The following is a 23,193-nucleotide window of genomic DNA, read 5'->3' on the forward strand; positions in this document are numbered from 1 at the left end:
ACCTTCGGAAGCCAGCTATTAGGAGAAAATATTGAGGGGATATCTATGTGGATAGAAGTCTGATTCAATGCGATGTGCCACACATATCTGTATCTCCTATGAGTGTATTTTATTAATTTTTTTTTATATCAATAAATTCATAACAGAGAGCACAATGTCTGTCATTTCTATTATAGATCCATTCAACTTTAAAACCACCTTCCTAAAAGCACCTATATCTCTGACATCTCAAGAGTTTGTGTTTTTTATGTATTGGTATCTATTTCTACTTTGGGATATAGTCGAATACGATTTCAGCTGATCAAGCAAGTCTCCTGGCTTTTACCATAGCAGGAGTTTCCCTGTTGCACATTAACAAGCTTATACATTGTGGACTTTCTGGACTATATCTCTGCATGATTTATTTGTATCCATTTGGACATTTATTGATGCACATACTTATCAACTAAACATTTTTTTAGTTTTGATGTATTTCATAGCAAGTGCTTTTACTGGAACTCTTTTCCAACCCACTGTTTAGTTAATACACCATCTTAACTGCACATATATATCTACTCCTGGTTAAGGCTTTAGAATAGTTTTTCTTTTCCTATATATATCAAGATTTGTTTTGGAGCCTGGGGTGGGAGCTTTTTAAACCGGTTTAGTAGGAGATATATATTGTTTTTGAGCATTTTCTATATTTCTCTTTTTCTGGAGACCAACAGAATCAATATATATAGTTATTTATTTTTTCGGTAATACTCTTTGCAGTTAGCTCATTATTAGGATAGTGACCATCTTATTTAAATATGTGTAATCAAACCAACCCTTTCCAGATTTATTGTGCAATGGTTTACATCCAATGTTAATCAAACTCTTATTGCTGTGATTTTATTCTATCTCCTTTAAATGTCTGAATTTAGAAGCACACATCAAGCAGTCTGGTGACAAGCTATCCATTATATAAAGCTCATTGTAATTGTGTTTTTATTTATTTATTTTTATTCTCTTTTCACTTGAAAGCTAGCTTTAATTAAATGGAGTACCACTTTAGAGAAAGTAAGGCTAAAGACTGTGTGGGAGTGAACAATGTATTTTATACATGGAAGTAAAGATTTTTTTTTTTTTTTTTAATGACAAGGATTGAATAGGGACTGTGTTTTTATAGCAATTATGAAAACGTATATGCCAAGCCTTGCTTACCAGCTAAGAGCATACAACACTAGTCTCTTTTTTTCCTCCTTTAGCTGTTTAAGTTGTATTTTTTTTTGTGTGTGTGTGTGTGTGCATTTTAAATTAATTTAATTATTTTTTTTAATTCTTATTATTTAGTGCGAGACAGAGTGAGGACCAAGATGGAACGTGATATTTTAGCTGATGTACACCATCCTTTTGTGGTGAGGCTACATTATGGTGAGTTGAGGTCAGAAAATGAGTTGCACTGTGCATATCGTCTGATGATGAAATAGTTTTTTTATTATTATTTGTTTATTTTGCAGCTTTCCAAACAGAGGGTAAACTGTACCTGATCCTTGATTTTCTGAGGGGAGGTGACCTCTTCACTCGTCTTTCAAAGGAAGTAAGTCTACCTCAAAGTCTAATAGGGGTTACATGGGAATTGCCAGGAATTCAATTAATGTAATATTTAAGGTCAAATTGTCCAAGCTGAAAACAACATTTTCCAATTCAGTTATTTTAGCCTAAATTTTAGAATTCGTATTCATATATATTTCTCAGAAAAGACCTCTCCAAAATTCACATGCAATAAACAAATAAATATAGAATATATATAGAACAAATATAGAATTCTCTCCCAGCCAGTCTCCTGTCTCCATGTCAGTGTCCTGTCTCCCAGTCCCTCCCTTTCCCTTTCACCATGACATCCCAGCCTGAGCCTCCTGAGACATATACAGTAACCCCCCCCCTTCCCCAGAACTGTTTGCACAGCCCTCCGACCTAAGCCAGTACCGTACTGAATGCTCTGGCACAGCTCTTCTTGCATCCGGGCGGTCTGCAAAGGGCAGGTTCTCAGGGCAGGTGCAATGATTTCTGGCTACACAGGCAAATATGCATTTTGCTGCCCCCTCCCCCCAAAAAATGTATCTTCACCTGTGTGCCTCATAACCCCTCTTATTCTTATTCCCTTTAGTGTTACATAGCCCCTTTTGAATATGTTACCCCTGTGTGTGTTACAACACACCCGCTGTGTCTCTTACTTGCCCACCAGCCCCTTTCTATGTCACTGTGCTGTGTGGGGGATAGGAGCAGAATTGTGTGGGATAGGGACTTTTTTATTATTATTAAATATGTAGCGCTGTACAATAGGGCTTTAGTAGTAGTATTGAGGAATACAGGCAGTATTGTGGGGGGATAGGGACTTTAGCGAGGGTGGAATAGGGGCAATATTGTGGGGGGTTGGGGCTTTATTGTGATAGGGCAGCGGACGTATTTTTGCAGATTGATTCTTTAGTGTGGGGGGATAGGGGCAGTATTATGGGGTATTGGGGTGTTAGTGGTAGGGTTAGGAACAGTATTGTGGGAGGTTGAGTCTATGGTGGGGGGGAGCTAGGAACAGTATAGCTAGATCTGGAGCTATGGTGGTGGGATTGGAACAGTATTTTGGGGGTTGGAGCTTTAATGGGGGTTCAGGGGCAGTATTAAGGGGGATTGGGGCTATGTTGAGGGGTATAGGAACAGTATAGCGGAGCAGGGGCAGTATTGGGGGCGGGGATCGGAGCAGTTTTGAGGGGCAGGGCAGCGGTGGGACAGGAGACGGGGACAGTATTGTAGGGAACTGGGGTTATGGTGGGAGGGGGGATAGGGATAGTATTGTGGGGGACTGGGGTTATGGTGGGAGGGGGATAGGGACAGTATTGGGGGGCAGGGGTGGTATTGTTTGGGAATGAGGCTATGGTAACTGTATTGAGGGAGCAGGACAGCAGTGTGGGGGACTGGGGCAATGGTGGGAGGGAGGGACAGTATTGTGGATAAGTCTCTCTCTTCCCCCCCCCCCCCCCTCTCTATCCCCCTCTCTCCCTCCCTCCTCTGACCTGTATAGTTCCCTGGTGCGCCCCGCAGTGGTGCCTGGGAGTCGGAACACACAGCAAGAAATGACCATCAGGAGATGGTCAACTGGATATTTGCGCCCCCCGGGAAAAAGTGCAGGAACACCATTCCCACGCATTATGCAGGGCTCGAGCCCTGCTCTTTTTCCAGCTTTGGAATTACCTCTTCCTTAACCACTAGCCTTCACTGTATTCTCCAATTTTGTCTCTTTCTGGCAACCTTGGACTCATGAACTATGCCTCTTTTTTATGTTAGGTGATGTTTACGGAGGAGGATGTGAAGTTCTACTTGGCTGAATTGGCTTTGGGCCTTGATCATTTGCACAGTCTAGGAATCATCTACCGTGATCTTAAGCCTGAGAAGTATGTCCCAGCACACCATGTCTACTTTGCATGATGCATTCTGTGATGTCATTAGTCTTCTACAAATGGACAGTGCCAGAGCACATAGTTGATAAATGTTCAATGGTCATGTGTGTGTACGGTACATCTCTTCCACAACCATAGATCAGGAATATTTTGTGTAGGATAAATGATGCGTGAATATATGTCAGCATTGGATTGTATAATATGTGCAACTCTAAAACCTGTTCTCTATCCCTCTCTTTTCTTATAGCATTTTGCTTGATGAAGAGGGACACATAAAGTTGACCGGTATGTCATGAAAGCCAGTTCTCATTTTTGCCTTCCATGTTAACTTTGGTTTTCATCAGTGGCGGTGTTCTAGGAGATGTGTTCACTTTCACACTTTTTCCATATGTCCTACCTCTCTGCACCCTGTATTTTTGTTTGATATACACAGTTTTCAAGACATGTGATTATTGTAAAGAGTCGGCTGTCCTTTGGTTCAACTGTACTGACTTTTGGAGAGACTGGACTTCTCTGAAATCCCAATGACTAGAGCTTCTCCTGAAATCTGACTGATTTTGCTAGAAAGCAAGGTTTTTTTTGTGTGTGTCTGCATATCAATGTTGCACTCGAATATAGAACACATTAATGCGTGTTTAATACTTAACAAACAAAAATGTACGTATATTTGGGGGGGGGGGGGGGAAACATGCTTTGGTCTTGCTGTAAAAAGCTTGGCAAGTTGTATAAATAATTATCAGGAAGTTATATGTAAATTCTTTGTGCACTTTCTATTCATGTTTCCTTCTTAGATCCCAATTTTGCAGGTTGTAAGTTATGTAATATGAATAAAAGATCTACAGAACAGAAAAAATAAACTCATAGAGTAGTATAGCCAGTATACAAAAATTACTGAATTATTAAGTTGCACTCACAGACATAAATTGATAGTAGGCGTATCTCAGTAATGTGGAGATAAGGGATCCTCAACATGGATGTATGGACATGTAGGCGAGAAATAAACCACAAATAAGTGTAGATGGTAAATGAATATATCCTGCACTCCAATAAATTGCACTTACGAAATTGTAGTTATATAAAAGCGTATCATCAAACGTTATCCACGGCCATCCTCCTCCAATTGATGTAGAATAAGGGGGATACCGTTATTAAATTAAAAAACTATTTATTAACACAAGTGAATAAAAATAAATAAATACAATCAAAAGATTCTCTCTACAATTGTCCAATTGTAGAGAGAATCTTTTGATTGTATTTATTTATTTTTATTCACTTGTGTTAATAAATAGTTTTTTAATTTAATAACGGTATCCCCCTTATTCTACATCAATTGGAGGAGGATGGCCGTGGATAACGTTTGATGATACGCTTTTATATAACTACAATTTCGTGAGTGCAGGATATATTCATTTACCATCTACACTTATTTGTGGTTTATTTCTCTCCTACATGTCCATACATCCATGTTGAGGATCCCTTATCATCTCCACATTACTGAGATACGCCTACTATCAATTTATGTCTGTGAGTGCAACTTAATAATTCAGTGATTTTTGTATACTGGCTATACTACTCTGAGTTGTTTTATTTTTTCTGTTCTGTAGATCCTATTTATTCATATTGTATTGCGAGGACTGGGAGGAGTCCTGTTTTCTTCTACAGCCTAGAATTAATTAGGTATTTTTTATACCTGTCTGTGTGCTTGATCTGTTTTCAACTGGTGATTAGTGTATTTTGTAAGTTATGTAAATGTGTACTCTCAGTAATAAGTGATTATTTTTTTTATTTTTTTATTTTTAACCTTGTATTTCTTTGTTTAGATTTTGGTCTGAGTAAAGAATCAATAGACCATGAGAAGAAGGCTTACTCATTCTGTGGTACAGTTGAATACATGGCTCCTGAGGTTGTAAACCGGCAAGGTCACACGCACAGTGCCGATTGGTGGTCTTATGGAGTTCTCATGGTAATCTTTGTGCTTTATTTCTGGAGTCAAAACCCTAAAGCTGCTTCCATTAGTATAGATGCTGAATTTAAAATCATAAATCTTTTTATTCTCTACACTATCTCCTTCTACTTCATTAGACTTGTTGATTCTCACAAAGTCTAGTAAACCTACGTACCGCTTCCCTCCCATTGTTAAAGTTGTTTTCTGTCTGCTGTTTTTCACAGTTTGAGATGCTGACTGGTTCCCTGCCATTTCAAGGAAAAGACCGCAAGGAAACAATGACGCTAATATTAAAGTAGGTCACAAACAGAGGACAGTGTGCATTACAAGGACATTAACACTCTGTATTTGCTCATTTAAATCGCTCTTATCCATCCAATCTTTTTTGTTTTAGAGCCAAACTCGGCATGCCTCAGTTTCTCAGCAATGAGGCGCAGGCATTATTACGTGCTCTCTTTAAGCGGAATCCCACAAACAGATTAGGTGAGTTTTATACAAGTATGCCACTTACTGGGCACCAATATCTATAGGTCACTGTTTAAATGTCTTTCTGCAAAGGATTTTCTAGAAATGATGTTAACGTTTTCGTTTATCTTTAATTTTCCAATGTGTTTGTATTTTTTTTTTAAATTGTACTGTGGTTTTTTACAGGATCAGGCGTAGATGGTGCAGAAGAAATTAAACGCCATCCCTTCTTTTCAACAATTGATTGGAATGTAAGTTCTTTAAAAGGCAGTAATTCAGTTACTACATATTTGTGTTACACAATAGTTCAAGTTTGAATTGTGTGTCATTGGAAGGCTCAAATTAAACCAGTCTATTTATCATATGTTCAGTTTACCAATTTAAGAAATAAGATATGGCTATATATTTTTGTTACAAAAACAAATATAGATGTTTGTTGTTGTTTTTATTTTTTCAGACTTTGGACAAATCATGGAAACAAAGCACAAATATTGGTGTTTAAAGAACCACTATAGTCACCAAAATAACTTTAGATTAGTAAAGCAGTTTTTATGTATATATAATGCTCCTGCAGTCACACTTCTCAATTCTCTGCATTTAGGAGTTTATGCAGCCGTAGTCACACCTCCCTGCATGTGACCTACACAGCCTTCCTAAACACTTCTTGTAAAGGGTCATTTGATGTTTATACATCCTTTATGCAAATGATGTTTCATTTATACTTTCTTATCTACTGCTCTGTTAATATCTTGCTAAACCCTGCAGGGGCCTCATGTATGTAATTAAAGTTCAATTTGCAGAGCAGGAGATAAAAACTTTTGCAGTTAGTTTGCAGTTAGCATCTAATTGATTGGAAATGAAACCATTTTGTGTCGGTCACAGCCAGGGGAGGGGAGGATAGGGCTGCATGGACAGAATCAAAAGGCATTTAACTCCTAAATGACAATGAATTGAGCAGTGAAACTTCAGAGGCATGATCTATACACAAAAACTGCTTCATTAAGCTGAAGTTGTTTTGGCGACTATAGCATCCCTTTAACTTTGAAATAACTAAATTGGAATATCTCCCAAGTGTCCCTATTTAGGAGGGACAGCCCTATTTTTGCCCCAAATCCTTATGTCAATCTTTTGTATTTTAATATCCCTATTGTCTAAGACAGAGGTAGTCAACCTTCGACACTCCAGATGTTATGGACTACTGAAGGTTGCCTACCCCTGGTCTAGGTGATCCATATTGTTTGTGTGTCTGAGTGTATAACAGAGCTCCACAGCTGTAATAGTCACAGTAATGTGTCTTTAAACTACAATACATGTCTTTAGACACCAGTCTGTGTAAATAAGATACATTGTTATTGTTCTAAATTACATTTTAGTTGCATAAATTATTTGTATGTCACCTAACCACACTATCTCACATCCCTTATATAAAGTGTCCCTGTTTGTCCATTTAACATTTTGGGAGGTATGCAGAATTAAAAATGCAACTGTTAATGTGATTTTATGTCTATTGATAATTAGCAATATGTGTTGGCGCCAAAGAAGAACTGAGAATTAGATCTTTAATATTTAGGCATTAACAGCAACCACAGGCACCTTTATTCCAACCAGGTCATATGGTTGGTATGTGAATTACAATTAAGTCACAGAAAAAAATCAGTTGTTTAACCCATCACTAGCAAGCCCCTTTTGTAAAAAAAAAAAAAAATTGTGTTGCATTTATTTAAAGCATAGGATACATTGCTAGTAGATCTAATAAAACAGTAATTTTGCATGTAGATTGCTTTTCAAACAAATATCAAAAATAAATGATTAACTGTACATACTAGTAATTTTAATTTATTCATTCTTTGATTAAATATTCCAGGAATGAAAAACTTTAGATTGCGTTGTCTATCCCTTATTTGCAATATTTCACTCGTGGTCTGAAATGTTGCTATAAAAGCAAAAATACTAATTTACTCACTTAATTTATATTTGCCATACCTATTTTAATAAAAAAAAAATTAGCCTAATTGGGGTGCTGGACCTGACTGCTATGATGACTGGTTGCAGTAGTGCGCAACTTTTGAGGCTTTCTGCCTTTTTATTTATTTATTTATTAAACCTTACCCTGCATCAGTAGGCTGTGGTCAATTGTTCGTAGTAAGCTAGCTACATACCTGACTCTAAATCCTGGGATTTGGAGCCTCCATCAGAGAATAACAGCACCTGGGATTTGTGGCCTTCCCAGATAGTAGGCAGGGATTATCCCGGTTCACACCAGAAAGGCTCTATATCGAGTGTATCTACAAAGGAGACACTTTTTACCTGGCTCTAAGATTCAACAAAGTAAAGTCAAGATGGCCTTTCTATCCGCTTCATTACAAATCACAACAGAGGCTCATTGAAAAGATGGGATGCAACATTTCTAGTGGCATACAATGCCATTTGTGAGAGATTATAGCAACGCATACATAATATTGCAATCTCCAACTCACCACAACTGCTGATAAGCTAGATTCATGTGGAGTCTCAGACAATTCGTCTTCCTCTGGCCCAGGAACCCATAAAGTTACTAACCCTGTTTAGCATCCACAACCTATGTGTGGGACTCTCACTGGACTCTGACCTGCTCAGTCTGAGTAGAGTAATCAGTGGAGTATATGTGAGGGTTCTTCTTTCGATCTGGGCAAGGAGAAATTGCATTTGGGGACACTACTCTGCTGAACTCAACTGAGTCTATTTTCATTACAGCAGCTTTACAAGCTTGTGGGGTCGGATGTGCACCTGGTTTGCATGATACTGCGCATGTTTCACTTGTTTGTTTTTAAGCTAGCCTAACCTGGTGGTTTACAGCTAGAAGTATGAATATATCGTAGACAAGCTATTTTGTTTCACTTCTTACGTGGTTAAAAATACACTATAGTTACCAAAACAACTGGAGTTTAATGAAGCAGATCATGCCCCTGCAGTCTCAATTATCTCCCATTTAGGAGTTAAATAATTTTTGTTTCTGTTTATGCAGCCCGAGCCACACCTCCCCTGAGTGTGACTGACACAGCCTATGTGAAAACAAAATATCTTAATTTTCAATCCGTTTTAACTTATTTAAAAGGTTGTCTCTCCTGGTCTGTAAATTGAACTTAAATTACTTACATGAAGCTCCTGTGGTGTCTAGAAGGCTGTTAAAGGAGCAGGAGATAAGACATTCTAAATTAAACAGAATTTACAATAAAGAAAGTATAAACAATAGATGACTCTTTATAGAAAGTGTTTAGGAAGGCTGTGTAAGTCACATGGAGGGAGGTGTGACTAGGGCTGTATAAAGTGATTTATCTCCTAAATTGCAGAGAATTGAGCAGTGAGTAAGCAGGGGCATGATCAATACACCAGATTTGTTAGTCCACCTCTAGAGGCCCAAAATGGTGCCTCATCAGAAGAAGGTACGTTTGAAGCCCAGACCTCATTGTCTGCCTTGCACAACCCTTCCCTCACCTCTGATTTTTCGGATCTCAACACTTTTGCAACTAACAGAATATAGTAGATCTCTTGAGCAACATCAATAAATAGTTTCAGGCAGACATCACTACTATAGTTACTGAAAAGCTCCACAGAGTAATGGAGAGAGTGTGAGCTGTGGAGGAGGGCACTTATACTATGCAGCGTTTTTTTGCAGACCGTTGATGGAAAATTTAGGACTCTTATGGACTCTCATACAGCCCTTACATTACTGTAGACGACGAGCCAGCAGTAGGAATCTTCAAGAATCGTGGCATTGCTGAATAACTTGGATTGGAAGAACTACCTTAATTTGCTCTGAAGCAGTTTTCCACAATTCTGCCTTCGAAATAAGCCAAATGTTGTCCCTTGATAGCATATACTGACAAATGTGCCTCAGAGAATGTCTCTTAAGGATAGGACTCCGATTTGTTTGGGACGCTACAGGATAAACAAGATGCCTTTTGAAGAACATTAACTAACCTTGTAACAGGACATATGCTGCTCCTCATTGCAATGGAGATAGTCTTTGAATGCATCATGCATCTTCTGGATTCAGGTATTGCTGGGGCATGCCTTGTTAACAAGGATGGCCACCTTTACCGGCTGAGTTCTTCCTCAGAGGCTGCTGCGTTTATTACATCACTCGATATTTCACGTTACCCACTGTGGAGCCCGGTCAATCTACCTTGTCTAGGCTCTCTATAGCCATCTCCTAGGACTTGGCAAATGTTTTTTCATGTGTTCCATAAGACTTGTGGAGGTTGAGTTGATGAGATTTTCCTTGCTTATGCCTTTTTTTCCCATTGATATTCCTTTAAGTTTTGTTTGACTAATGAGTGTTATTTTGTCTGCCCTGCTTCTGTTGGCTCTATTGTCTCATCTTTGGCTTCCCCCAGCCTCCGTTTTAAGGCAAGAACTTTTATAAGTCTGGTTTTGATTAGATTGATAATTACGGAGCAATCTGGCTAAAAGTCTGAAAGCATTATCAAATGGTTACTGACTCTAGATTTTAATGTAGGTCATTGTTTCGATTTAGGAGATTGTGTTGATTATGGATTCAAAATGAAAGGAGGACTTTTAAGATTTATTGGTAAAAATAAATCTGAATTAAATCAGAAGTACAGAAACTAGACTGTTAATCATAACGTGGCAAGGAAACCGTTGCAAACTGTACATTATCCTATAATGAAACAGCTCCACCTACTGTCTTGTGTGATTATTTTGCAAAGACCCCTACAAGTAATAGATCTGGTGTGGGTCCAGCGTCCACAGGGGAAGATAAGTCTTACCTCAAGCTGTCCCTTGCAGTCGCTGCCATCTTCAGCAGGTCCTCTTCAGTGGTGCTTTAGTTGCCATGAGCCACATCACTGCTGTACTCTTGCACATGTGAGACCTAGACAAAGCCTGACTACTACAAATGTCATTTGTGCTGGCTGCTGGGATTGGAGAAAAGTTGATGGCAGAACTATGCCCTTTAAAAACAGAAGTCTCTACTTAAAGGACCACTATAGGCACCCAGACCACGTCAGCTTAATGAAGTCGTCTGGGTGCCTGGTCCAGCTAGGGTTAACCCTTTTTTATATAAACATAGCAGTTTCAGAGAAACTGCTATGTTTATATTCGGGTTAAGCCAGCCTCTAGTGGCTGTCTCATTGACAGCCGCTAGAGGCGCTTGCGTGCTTATCACAGTGAGAAGACGCCAGCGTCCATAGGAAAGCATTGTAAATGCTTTCCTATGAGACTGGCTGAATGCGCGCGCGGCTCCTGCCGCGCATGCGCATTCAGCCAAGGAGGCGGAGAGGAGGAGGAGGAGGAGAGCTCCCCGCCCGGCGCTGGAAAAAGAGGTAAGTTTAACCCTTTCCACTCCATCCAGCCTGGTGGGAGGGGGACCCTGAGGGTGGTGGCACCCTCAGGGCACTATAGTGCCAGGAAAACGAGTATGTTTTCCTGGCACTATAGTGGTCCTTTAATCTTATCGTATGCCTGTATTTTATTGAAGTTCCAACACAGTCTTGATCAGTATTTTATAATGAATGTATGTTTCTAACATACTTGCTTATTGCTGTGGCTTAAATATGAATATTAATATTTTTTATCAATATACAATAATTAAATAATAATTTAAAACGTATTTTTTTTATATTTCTTGGTATTATTGTCTAATATGTGATAGAAAATACATGAAATGTTGTAATATTAAATGTCAATTTACTTCAATAATTATAGCAAGTAACAAGCTATAGCAAATTGTAGCAGTAACAATGAATTACAATCCAATACAGAAAATGAACAAACTACAACATATAACTTGCATATAGCTCTTGGCTACGGCTAAGAAGAGAGGGCGCTTACGGTCTACCTCCTGGGCACAGTAAAGCGAGTGATTAACTATTACTCCTGCTTTTTATTCCCAGTGGAATGTTTTATGGCAGGTAACTTCTTCAGATTAGGCTGGCCTCTGATGTCACTGCCAGAAGCACATGGAATAAGGAAGCCATGTTATGAAAATTAATCCTACATACTGCCCCTAGTGGTCCCTCTAACACAGGGGTAGGCAACCTTTTAGTAGCACTGTGCCGATATAGGAATGTGATGTCCCGTAGCGTGCCGGTCCTATTTTTTTAAATTGAGGTGTGTATGCTGCCGTATTCTGCTTGTTATTTTTACTGTAATTGCTTTGTATCATTGTATTTGTGCGTATATGTGCTATTATATTGCACATGTTCATTAGTAGTTTGTGGTATCGTGTATGATACATATGAATGTGGGATGTGTATGAGGGCTGCTTGTGGAATTGTGTGTGGATGGATATGTCACATTGTGTGTTTGGTAGGGTGTGTATATGTGGGGCTGTTTGGGGTATTGCATGTTGGGTTGTGTGCATGTATGTGGATTGTTAGCGGGTTATGTTTGTGCGGATTGTGTGTATGTTTGCGTGTGGGCTGTTCGTATTATTTGTATGAGGGGAGGGTTATTCTGCATTTCCATGTATATCTAGCAGTGTGGGTGGCTTCCCTGGGTTCCAGTGGGGACCAGGCTGGCCAGGTACAGGTCAAGGACAGGAGCAGTAACAACAGCTGCAGGCTGCTCTACTACAGTGTGGATTCCCATTCACAAGTGCTGGGAGGAAGTGATCTGAGATCACTTCCTCTATGTGCTGCAATGCATAAATTGAGGATTGTCCTTCACCACCTTTTCGTATTAGCAGATATCTGAAGTTTCACTGGGACTCCTTATAGGCCAGAGCCTGTTTGGCTCTAGCAGTCTTGAGTGCCGTGCAAAGACACCTTGAGTGCCGTAGGTTGCCTAACCCTGCTCTAACATATTAACATTATTATGCTTTATTACTTAAATCATTGATTAAAATAACTGTACTATTGTTAAATGAAGTTGCTCATCAGAACCCCTTTTTAACATTGAGTCAGACATGTTTCCCCTTCTTCTACAGTTTCTAGCTACATTTGACTTGGCTCCCAATAACTTTGCATCCAGGTATCCGCTCTGATTGTCCATATATCATCTTACTGTAGTGATTTTTATCTCCATTGCTCTTCTTCCCTCCATCTGTTTCATTTTTCTTCGTGCAATCTTGCAACATTTTCACATGTTTAAACTGTATATTAGTTGTATTTCTGGTGTAGTTTTCATTTTGTGATATAAGTTGATCTTTGGTCTGCTGTGTCTTCACTGGGTACTTAATTCCTTTCCATGTGAGCATAGAATCCTTTTGGTATGCAACGAACTTTCGGCTGCCGAAAATGGGCCTATCACTTTTCGGCCGAAAAAGGGTCAAATCTGCCGAAAATAGACAGCTTGCCTTTTACACACAGAGGATTCACTGCTTCCCCTGGCCATGCATTGTGATTGGATCAGGCCACCACTTCTGATGATGTCAGAAGACTGCTTGTTTTTTTTTTTTTTTTTTTTTTTAGGCAAATAGCTTGCAAAGTTACAGCTTCATGCTTGAATACAGTAAGATTTTTCTATATATTAATGGAGGCATGAGGCGCCCAGAGGGGCTAGATGGTGGTGTTAACACTATTGGGTCAGGAATACGTTTGTGTTCCTGACTCTATAGTGATCCTTTAAAGTGTGTATTGCCTTGAATTGAAACTGATTTTCCAATTTTAGGTAAAAACTGATGAATTGGGATAAAGTAGCCTGTATTTTCAGTTTTTAGTTTTTGGGGGGGGCCTAAAATGTTAAATTCACTTTGAAATCTTGACTATTCATACTGTAATAATGAACAAGCCTGATGATGTTTATAAAAAAGCACTGCGGAATTAGTTGGCGCTATATAAATACAAATAATATTAATAATGAACAAATTTTATACAGTTATAAACATGAAAAATACATGTTTTATTCCATTGGTTATTCTCAGTTATTTGAAATGTTGGGGGATCCCAAACTGCTTTTCTTGCCTAATACTGTATTGAAGGCAACACAGTTTGTGACTGTTGATGTAACTATCACTTACTTTTAGTATTGTTTGAAATTCTTATCTTTATGCATAATAATGATTTCTTTAATAACCATTTGAGGTGGGAGCCATTCTGTTTTCACATGCCCCTGGTTAAGTGCTAATAGAGGATTTGCTGTTGTGTGGAGGCAATAATAAAACATTATGGCATAGCTACAACTAGTTCTTTATGTTCTACTCTCATGACTTATTGCTTTATCCATGTTTCCTTCAGAGACTGTATCGTAGGGAGCTTAGCCCACCTTTCAAACCAGCAGTTACTCAGCCAGAGGACACGTATTACTTTGACACAGAGTTCACTTCACGAACGCCAAAAGGTTTGTATTTGGGAAGGTAGATAGAACTTGATGATGGGAACGGGATTGTAATATGTTATATTGTACCTCAGTGCTGACCAGCTGCTTCATGTACCTTGTTACCCACAGACTCTCCTGGAATACCCCCCAGTGCAGGAGCCCACCAGCTGTTTCGTGGATTCAGTTTTGTGGCTCCAACTCTTGACCAGGAGAATAAGCGATCCCCAGTTGGTTCTACAATGCTGTCTTTACCAAAGGTAAGGTTGTTTAAGACTTTTTTTCCCCTTCATACTTTTATCTCTGACATCCCTTTCCCACTAATGTGACATTTTAACTGATATGTAAGCATGTGAAAAAAGTTACCAAGGAAGGTCCTTTTTTTCGTTGTTGAGGCTCTCATGCCTACATCATCATGGTTCTCTCAGCTGATTTTTCTTTTTCTTTTTGAAGGTTTGCAGCAAAAATGTTCTGTTCAGTGACGTATACAATGTGCGTGAGACAATCGGCGTTGGCTCATTTTCTGTGTGCAAAAGATGCATTCACAAGGGTACCAACATGGAGTATGCTGTGAAAGTGAGCAGGAAATGTATAATAATCTGCATAGTTTAATGTATTTTTTTTCTAAAAATGTTTACTAAAATGTATCTTTCTTTCTGGCTCTTCCCACCTAGGAAATTTTTTTTATTTGAGAAACTATTTATTTCACTACTTTTATTTATAATATCAAGAGATCATTGTTGTACATTTCTTACCTGTACCATCTCTTATTGCAGGTTATAGACAAGTCCAAGAGAGATCCTTCAGAGGAAATTGAAATCTTGCGGAGATATGGTCAACATCCTAACATTATCACACTGAAAGATGTGAGTACATAGTGCTTATTCACTTATAGTGTACCGTTGCATATAAATAGGTAGGGCCTCTATCTTATGTTTCATCCAACCAGATATGTGCTCCCATAATTAAGGACCTAGAATGGAGCATGGATTTATTGGTAATGCGTAGTGTCAGTGCCAGAATAATAATAAAAATGATTGCTCTCCATCCACTGATTAGTTCTATTTAGTTGTGCTCCATCCACTGATTAGTTCTATTTAGTTGTGCTACCTGACATGGTCTCTGTAATGTCCACCATTCAGCTCCCTTTTTGTCAATCAAAAACAATATTCCAAGGCTTATGTTAAAGGAACACTCCTTGAGCTATAACCACTACAGGTCACTGTACTGTTTATGGTGCCACGGTAAGTAATCCAGTAGTTTAAGAATGGTTTGACAACTTACCTTGTTTCCACGAGTCACCTCCTCCCATGGAGTAGGAGTTATATTAGCTCTACAAAGCTAAGGCCAGCAGTACAGGCCTGGCTTATTGGTCTGCAGCATTACCGTGGAGCAGCAGCTTCTGAAAGCTGGCCTTGCACCGCAGGACTTGACTCAGTAGAGCTAATGGAAGCTCCTGTTACACAGGAGACAACCCACACCTGGGAGGCCCTAGGTAAATGGTAAAACCCTTCTCAAACACTTTGAATTAGACTATATATTTATCTTTTTATTCTGTGAGTAATTTTTTTGATAGAGACTCTTATTCATGGTGGAAATTTGCACCATTGTTTTTACTTTTATTTCTCCAAAGTCTGCATATTATATCAGACAGAATGCATACATTAGCTTGATTCTGATTACCTTTAATGTAGAATTACAAAACATGTAATGCTCTCCATTGTCAGGTTTATGAAGAAGGGAACCGCGTCTACATGGTGACTGAACTTATGCGAGGAGGGGAGTTACTGGACAGAATCCTGCGTCAAAAATTCTTCTCTGAACGTGAAGCCAGTGCCGTCCTTTTGACTATTTGCAAGACTGTGGAATATTTGCACTCCCAAGGGGTGAGTCTATCTTTTATTGTCAATCCTCATTTTACATCATCCAGTCTTAAATAGCAACCTTTTGCACCACTGTCTAATTTACTAGTTCTGTACATTTGCATGTGACATATTTCTTTTACATGTGTTGCAGGTTGTTCACAGAGATCTAAAGCCCAGTAACATTCTCTATGTTGACGAATCTGGTAACCCAGAATCTATTAGGATATGTGACTTCGGATTTGCAAAGCAACTGCGGGCTGAGAATGGACTACTTATGACTCCTTGTTATACAGCTAACTTTGTGGCCCCAGAGGTAATGGTTGTCATAAGTGGATTGTGGATGCAAAACAAGTTATGATGGGTTGGTTGAATCTGTTAGTCTTGCAGAGCGAGCAATTGGATATAACTTAAAGCAGACATTACAACATGTACTCATTACAGGTGTTGAAGCGACAAGGTTATGACGAGGGCTGTGACATATGGAGCTTGGGCATCCTTCTGTATACCATGTTGGCTGGGTAAGTGCCCATACATGAAATCTCATAAAAATTATCCATGTGAGAATTGTTATAGTTTAGACTGTAAACAAAATATAAAATTGCAAATGCATAATTATAAACTCATGGGAAGAGTGATCTGTTCCTTTGTATCTATGACTATTTTATTATACTTTCGTATATGGGATAGGATGATATCACCCATGGTAACATTGAGCACAGTCAAAAAGATGGCTCCATGGAGCCCAATCCAAAGTCCATTGATAAATGAACTGCATTAATTTAGCTTGATTTTTTTCAAGCTTAACTACCTTTTAAGATCTTGTTTTTGGGGTTTTTATGTTCCTATTTAGGAACAAAAATCCCACAATATTGTTCCTATCTTCCACCCACCATTGACTCAATTCCCCACAATACTGTTCCTATCCCCTCACTAATGCCCCTGTCCCACACAATACTGCCCATATCCCACCACACTGAAGCTTCATTCTCCACAATACTGTTTCTAACCCTACCACTAACACCCTAATCCCTCATAATACTGCCCCTATCCCCCCACAATTTAAAGCCCCAACCCCCCACAATACTGCCCCTATTCCACCCTTGCTAAAGTCCCTATCCCCCCCTCCCCACAATACTGCCTGTATTCCGCTATACTACTCCTAAGTAGGATATAATATACTAAAGGAGGTGTAATACACACAGGGATAACACATTCACAGGGCCGCCATCAGAAATTTAGGGTCCCGTAACACTGCTCAAGATCTGGGCCCCCGGGGACCTGCCTCCAAGCCCAACTTCAAGTCCCGCCTCCAAACCCTGCCCACAAGGATACACACACAAAAACACACGCACTGATACAAAAAGGACACTGATACACACACATACTGAAACAGATATACTAACATACATATAGACACACACATAAGGACATACATGCATACAGACATATACATACTGAAATACATACATATACATACAGATACATATATACAGACAGACAGAAATATATACATACACATGGGGGGGGGGGCACAATGCATATTTGCCCGTGTAGCCAAAAATCATTGCACTGGCCCTGAGGACCTGCTCTTTGCAGACCGCCCGGACGCAAGAAGAGCTGTGCGACTGCACATGGAACTAGTCGGCCGCCAACCAAAACCTCATTCATAATATGGTACTGACTTAGGCCGGTGGGCTGTACGAACAGTCTTGGGGGGTGGGCACTGTATATGTTATGGCATCTCAGGAGGGTTAGGCTGGGATGCCATGGTGAAAGGGAAAGGGAGGGACTGGGAGACAGGACACTGACATGGAGACTGGCTGGGAGAGTGTTTTATATTTGTTCTATATTCTATATATATCTTCTATATATATTTTTTTGTTTATTGCATGTGAATTTTGGAGTTGTCTTTGTAAACTGGCACTTTAAAAAAAAAAAAAAATGTTGGGGGGGGGGGGGGGGTGGATCTTGGGTGAGTTCCCACACTTTTTTCCCCAAGACTTGACCCATGCATAAATGGATCATAGGTAGAGTCTTGAGTGGAATATCTAAGCTGGCACATAGGCTTTCACATGAACACGGGTAGGGGTCATCTAGCTTTAGACATTTGCGGTGTTATGTCAAGCAATTTACCATTGTGTTGGACCAAGTGGTAGGGAAGTGAAATTTGTGTGTGTTACCCAAAGATCCCAAGCTTCTTTCCAGAAGCTCTTTGGGAGTATCCTTTTCCGAGTCATAATTTCATATTTCTTTGAAGTATCTGCAGTTGGTATACATGCCATAGTTGTGGTATATCAAGTATTGTTTGAAGTTTGTTATGCCTACTGGAGTTGTAGTAAATATGTCTCTGCGCAATACCACTTGTGCGGAATGCACAATTGAGGATACAACCACCAGACATGGTACATGGTTGTGTCAGACACCTGCGGTACCTGGGTTTATATATTTCAGTCTGGCGGGGACCAGATACCAGATATAGAGTTTAGGAAGGAGGAGCATTTTCACTGCTGCTATGCACCTTTTCCAGCTGAGAAGTTGGTGTTTTGTGGTTTTATATAGTTTGCTGTAATTTGTGTGTAACAGGCCCTGGCAATTGGTTGTTAGTGTTATGCCCAGGAATAGGTGTGGTGCAATTTTTGTGAAAGCGCAGGGGGCATATGTATGCCCATTGCCTGCCCCTTCTTGATGTTTAATTTGCAATAAGAGCAGTCGCTGCATTGTTTGAGGAGATTGTGAAAATTTAGCAGCTTAATGTCAGGGTTTGTGAAGGACAACGTGATATCGTCTGCAAACATTGTAATTTTATATTCTTTGTCACCTATTGGGATCCCACTTGTATTCCAGTTATCCCATATGAGATGCGCTTTGTACCATTGGTGATTTCAAACTCAGAGGACGAGATTCCACGGTTTGCTACTCAGGTGGATGGTTTAAAATAAAGGGCAGACACATAGACTGCCAGTGCAGTCTATCAAAAGCTTCTAGAGAGATGAATACACTGGGCCTCCTCACGTCGCGTGTACCTTATACAGGCTTAGAAGTTTCCTTGTCCTATCTGCTCCCTGTCTACCGGCCACAAACCCCATTTGAACCACGTGTATTATAATGGGGACCATGTTTGATAGTCTGTTGGCATATATTTTTGTCAGGAGCTTGGTGTCTGTATTCAGTAGAGTTATAGGGTGCAGCTTTTGAGGTTTGTTAGGGGGGTTTACCAGATTTCGGGAGTGTAGCAATATGGGCCAGTAACATCTCTGGTGGTGTGGTGCCCGTATCAATGATATGGTTGAGGGTCTTCAGTAATTGGGGGGCTAGGATCGAGGTGAATGTTTTGTAATAATAGTTTGTGAAGCCGGGTGATTTCCCCGGGGGGTGGGAGAATGTATTGTTCATGTGAGTTCCTGAAGGGAAATTGGGGATTGAAGGGTCTCACATTGCAGCTAAGTTAGAGAGGGAAGCTTGATTTGGGAGAAGAATTTCTGTATTTCCTGGTTTGTGGGTTGGTGCGTCGCGGTATCTGTCTGCAGATTATAAAGTGCTCTATAGAATTCTGCCATAGCATTGTTGACATCCAGTGAATTTAATAACTTATTTCCCGTGGACGTCAGAAAGTGTGGAATTTTTTTTAATGGGCGTGTTTTTGGCGTAGTATTGAAGCTAAGGCTTTTTCCCGCTTTGTTCGGTCAGGGTATGGTCAGCGGCCGCTGGGTATCTTGTTTTATTCTAGCCAGAGTCTCTTCTTTTTGGATAGCATTTGCCCATGTGTGCAGCTTGCGCATGCTATCTTCTGGGGACTGTATGGCCTTTATTCCCCCTTCTCTGATAACCAGCCTTTTAGCTGGGAATTCCCATCTGTAGCGGATGCCGTTCGCTTGCAGGGCCTCCACAACAGGTGCAAAGTATTTCCGCTTGTGGAGCGTTCGGCAAATATCTTCACCATAGGGGTGATCTTCTGGTGGCTTGGCCTTGTTTCTGCTGTCTCGAAGAACATATTCTTTAATATGTTGGTAGGGTGGTCGAAGTAGCACATGCCTGGGTATGGCATCAGGGCGTGGGACTCAATGTACTCTGTCTACCAACAGCATGTCAGCCAGAACAGCATGTGCAGTAGATCCACTGGGAGTACAGACCCAGGCACCCCCCATAAGCGGAGATTTCTGTGCCTCGCTCTGTCTTCTAGGTCAACTAATTTTACCTCTGTGTATTCCAGTTTTTTCTCTAGGTTTTTCACGGGGCTCACCAGGTCATTGTGTGCCGTGAAGAGTTCAGTGTCGATGACCTGCGTGAGACAGCTCGTGGTTAGCATATCTCTGTTGTTGGTTGCATCTGTGTCGGGCATCTGGATTCTATCTTCCAAGCCGTTGAGGCCCGCAGTCACAAATTGTGATTTTTGGGCAAAGAAGTTACATTTTTCAGCCCTACTTGCTTTTATGCTGGCAAATCATTTCTGTACTTTAGTTTTCCTTGTTCTGTATGCAGGGATTGTAATGGATTGGGAGTTCAAACACCGGAGCTAGGGATTAAGCGTCCATCTTGTGCGGCGGTTAGCCATGCCCCCTTTAATTGTTTTTATGGTTGCATACTAAATGAAAGTCCCCAGGGCCTGTACTGCTTGGGCTAATGAGGAAGTACTGGCATGAACAGCAATGGGTAAGTGTGATTGGATGAGAGTGTCAGCTGACTGATTTTAGCCTATCTGAACTCTCATTGTAGGTATAAATGGGTATAATTACAAGAAAGTGTGTAATCTCTACCTTAGCCACACCTCCAGTAGGGGACCAGGCTCGGTGTGACCAGGGACCCATGTTTGGTGTTAAACTGTTAACTGAATGGAGGGACAGTGCCTGTGGACTCCAAGCACTATAGCCAATTCACAGAGATGGAATGGTTGTAGTGACTACAGTGTCCCTTTACTATATGTTGCCATCTTCATATTAATCTGGTCTACTCACCAAGAATGAGTACTATATTTAAATTTAGATTGACTGGTTTTCTGTGCCCTGCAGTAGTTTCTGATAAGTTTGCAAAGAGAGTTTTGTGTCCACGGTTTCCGGTGAAGACATTTTTGAAGTAGCATTATGTAGTGATAGCTCTTTTAATCAATATTCGATGGGCAATGTTCTAACAGAACATTATGTGCATTCTAATACACCAGTGAATCATATGACTTGCATATTCCTACATCTAAAGTTTGAAACTCCATAACGGATTGTCATAAGACAAAAGAACACTGGAGATTGTCCATGAACAAAATCTTGAAATCACAGCAAGGGCCACCACTAGGTGGTGTGCTGGTGGTTGTATTACCACTGATTCTTCTGTGCCTTATCAAAGCAGTGGTTGGCTTCAGGACCCTTTGCATCTGATGTGTGTAATAGGAAAAGTTATATTGCAGTTCACCTTTCTTCTCTGTATGTAAAAATAATAAGATTTAAATACAGTGAAGCTGCGATTTAGAAAATAATAGTTGAAATGGTTTGAAAGCCTGTAAGCTCTTTTAATGGGAGAGCACATTCTAATGTTTAATATTGACATGTGAACTAAAATCTTCTCTGGCAGAATGAGGTAAACTTTCGATGGAGGCCTTTTTGTGTGGAATTCAATAGAACTGTGATTATCAAGTAGGGAGGGACATGCAAGTTTCAATGCTAGAGCTTGAGGGAGAAGCTGGCATTTTAGAATCTTTGTGTTGCAAGACCAGATTGACTGGTGTGCCAAAATGATGGTCCTGGAACAAAAGTGTAATCTTTCTTCTCAGTATTTTTTTTTTTATTGTAATCATCATGGATGCTATATTAGAACAGTGATTGCTCTCAGAATCAAGCTTTATTTATGTTTTAATTAGGTTTTAAATTGCTTACAGGAGTTGCTATTATTATCACTGAACTACTTTTAGATTCCTAGTGAAAAGGCAGCACTTATGTGTGTCTCTTTCTCCCCTTCACCAGTCCCTCTGTATGTCTTTCTCAGCCCATCTGTCTCTTTCTCCCCAGACCGCTCCGTGTCTTTTTTCTCCACAGACTGTGTCTTTTTACTCCCCTGTGCCTCCATATGTCTCATTACCCCCTAGCCCTCCAGGTGTCTCATTAGCCCCCAAGCCCCTCCATGTATCTCATCAGTCTGCTTTTTGTCCCATTAGCTCCCTCACAGCCTCATATGTGTCTCATTAGCCCCCCCCCCCCCCCCCAATGTGTCCCATTAGCCTCCCAGCCCTCCATGTGTCTCATTAGCCCACTCCCAGCCCTGTGTGTCTTATTAGTCCTCCCATGTGTCTCAGCAGCATCCCCACATGTATCCCATTAGCACCTAGCCCTCCATGTGTCCTATTAACCCTCTCTCCCAGCCCTCCATGTGTCCCTATACTCCCCTCCCAGCCCTCCATGTGTCCCTATACTCCCCTCCCAGCCCTCCATGTGTCCCTATACTCCCCTCCCAGCCCTTCATGTGTCCATATAACCCCCTTCTAGCCCTCCATGTGTTCCTATAGCCCCCTCCCCAGCCCCTATGTGTCCCTATAGCCCCCTCCCCAGCCCCTATGTGTCCCTATAGCCCCCTCCCCAGCCCCTATGTGTCCCTATAGCCCCCTCCCCAGCCCCTATGTGTCCCTATAGCCCCCTCCCCAGCCCCTATGTGTCCCTATAGCCCCCTCCCCAGCCCCTATGTGTCCCTATAGCCCCCTCCCCAGCCCCTATGTGTCCCTATAGCCCCCTCCCCAGCCCCTATGTGTCCCTATAGCCCCCTCCCCAGCCCCTATGTGTCCCTATAGCCCCTCCCCAGCCCCTGTCTCTATAGCCCCTCCCCAGCCCCTATGTGTCCCTATAGCCCCTCCCCAGCCCCTATGTGTCCCTATAGCCCCTCCCCAGCCCCTGTGTCCCTATAGCCCCTCCCCAGCCCCTATGTGTCCCTATAGCCCCTCCCCAGCCCCTATGTGTCCCTATAGCCCCTCCCCAGCCCCTGTGTCCCTATAGCCCCTCCCCAGCCCTATGTGTCTCTATAGCCCCTCCCCAGCCCCCATGTGTCTCTGTAGCCCCTCCCCAGCCCCCATGTGTCTCTGTAGCCCTCTCCCCAGCCCCCATGTGTCTCTGTAGCCCTCTCCCCAGCCCCCCATGTGTCTCTGTAGCCCCTCCCCAGCCCCCCCCATGTGTCTCTATAGCCCCTCCCCAGCCCCCCATGTGTCTCTATAGCCCCTCCCCAGCGCCCCAATGTGTCTCTATAGCCCCTCCCCAGCGCCCCAATGTGTCTCTAT

General features: G+C 41.1%; 1 protein-coding gene across 3 annotated transcripts in view; it reads left to right on the plus strand.

Moving 5' to 3' along the window:
• The window catches only part of RPS6KA1 (ribosomal protein S6 kinase A1), a 163,600-nt gene that overhangs the window by 129,949 nt on the left and 10,458 nt on the right, over nucleotides 1–23,193 (plus strand). For all 3 annotated transcript variants that reach the window (XM_063453375.1, XM_063453382.1, XM_063453366.1), the window contains 15 exons: nucleotides 1,315–1,395; nucleotides 1,482–1,561; nucleotides 3,304–3,410; nucleotides 3,664–3,701; nucleotides 5,237–5,379; nucleotides 5,586–5,656; nucleotides 5,756–5,844; nucleotides 6,013–6,077; nucleotides 14,004–14,106; nucleotides 14,215–14,342; nucleotides 14,536–14,658; nucleotides 14,859–14,948; nucleotides 15,810–15,968; nucleotides 16,099–16,260; nucleotides 16,389–16,465. In XM_063453375.1, the coding sequence (XP_063309445.1) occupies nucleotides 1,315–1,395; nucleotides 1,482–1,561; nucleotides 3,304–3,410; nucleotides 3,664–3,701; nucleotides 5,237–5,379; nucleotides 5,586–5,656; nucleotides 5,756–5,844; nucleotides 6,013–6,077; nucleotides 14,004–14,106; nucleotides 14,215–14,342; nucleotides 14,536–14,658; nucleotides 14,859–14,948; nucleotides 15,810–15,968; nucleotides 16,099–16,260; nucleotides 16,389–16,465 (1,516 nt within the window). The remainder of the gene's footprint in view (nucleotides 1–1,314; nucleotides 1,396–1,481; nucleotides 1,562–3,303; nucleotides 3,411–3,663; nucleotides 3,702–5,236; nucleotides 5,380–5,585; nucleotides 5,657–5,755; nucleotides 5,845–6,012; nucleotides 6,078–14,003; nucleotides 14,107–14,214; nucleotides 14,343–14,535; nucleotides 14,659–14,858; nucleotides 14,949–15,809; nucleotides 15,969–16,098; nucleotides 16,261–16,388; nucleotides 16,466–23,193) is intronic.

The sequence above is a fragment of the Pelobates fuscus genome, chromosome 1, assembly GCF_036172605.1.
Source record: "Pelobates fuscus isolate aPelFus1 chromosome 1, aPelFus1.pri, whole genome shotgun sequence".
Lineage (NCBI taxonomy): Eukaryota > Metazoa > Chordata > Amphibia > Anura > Pelobatidae > Pelobates > Pelobates fuscus.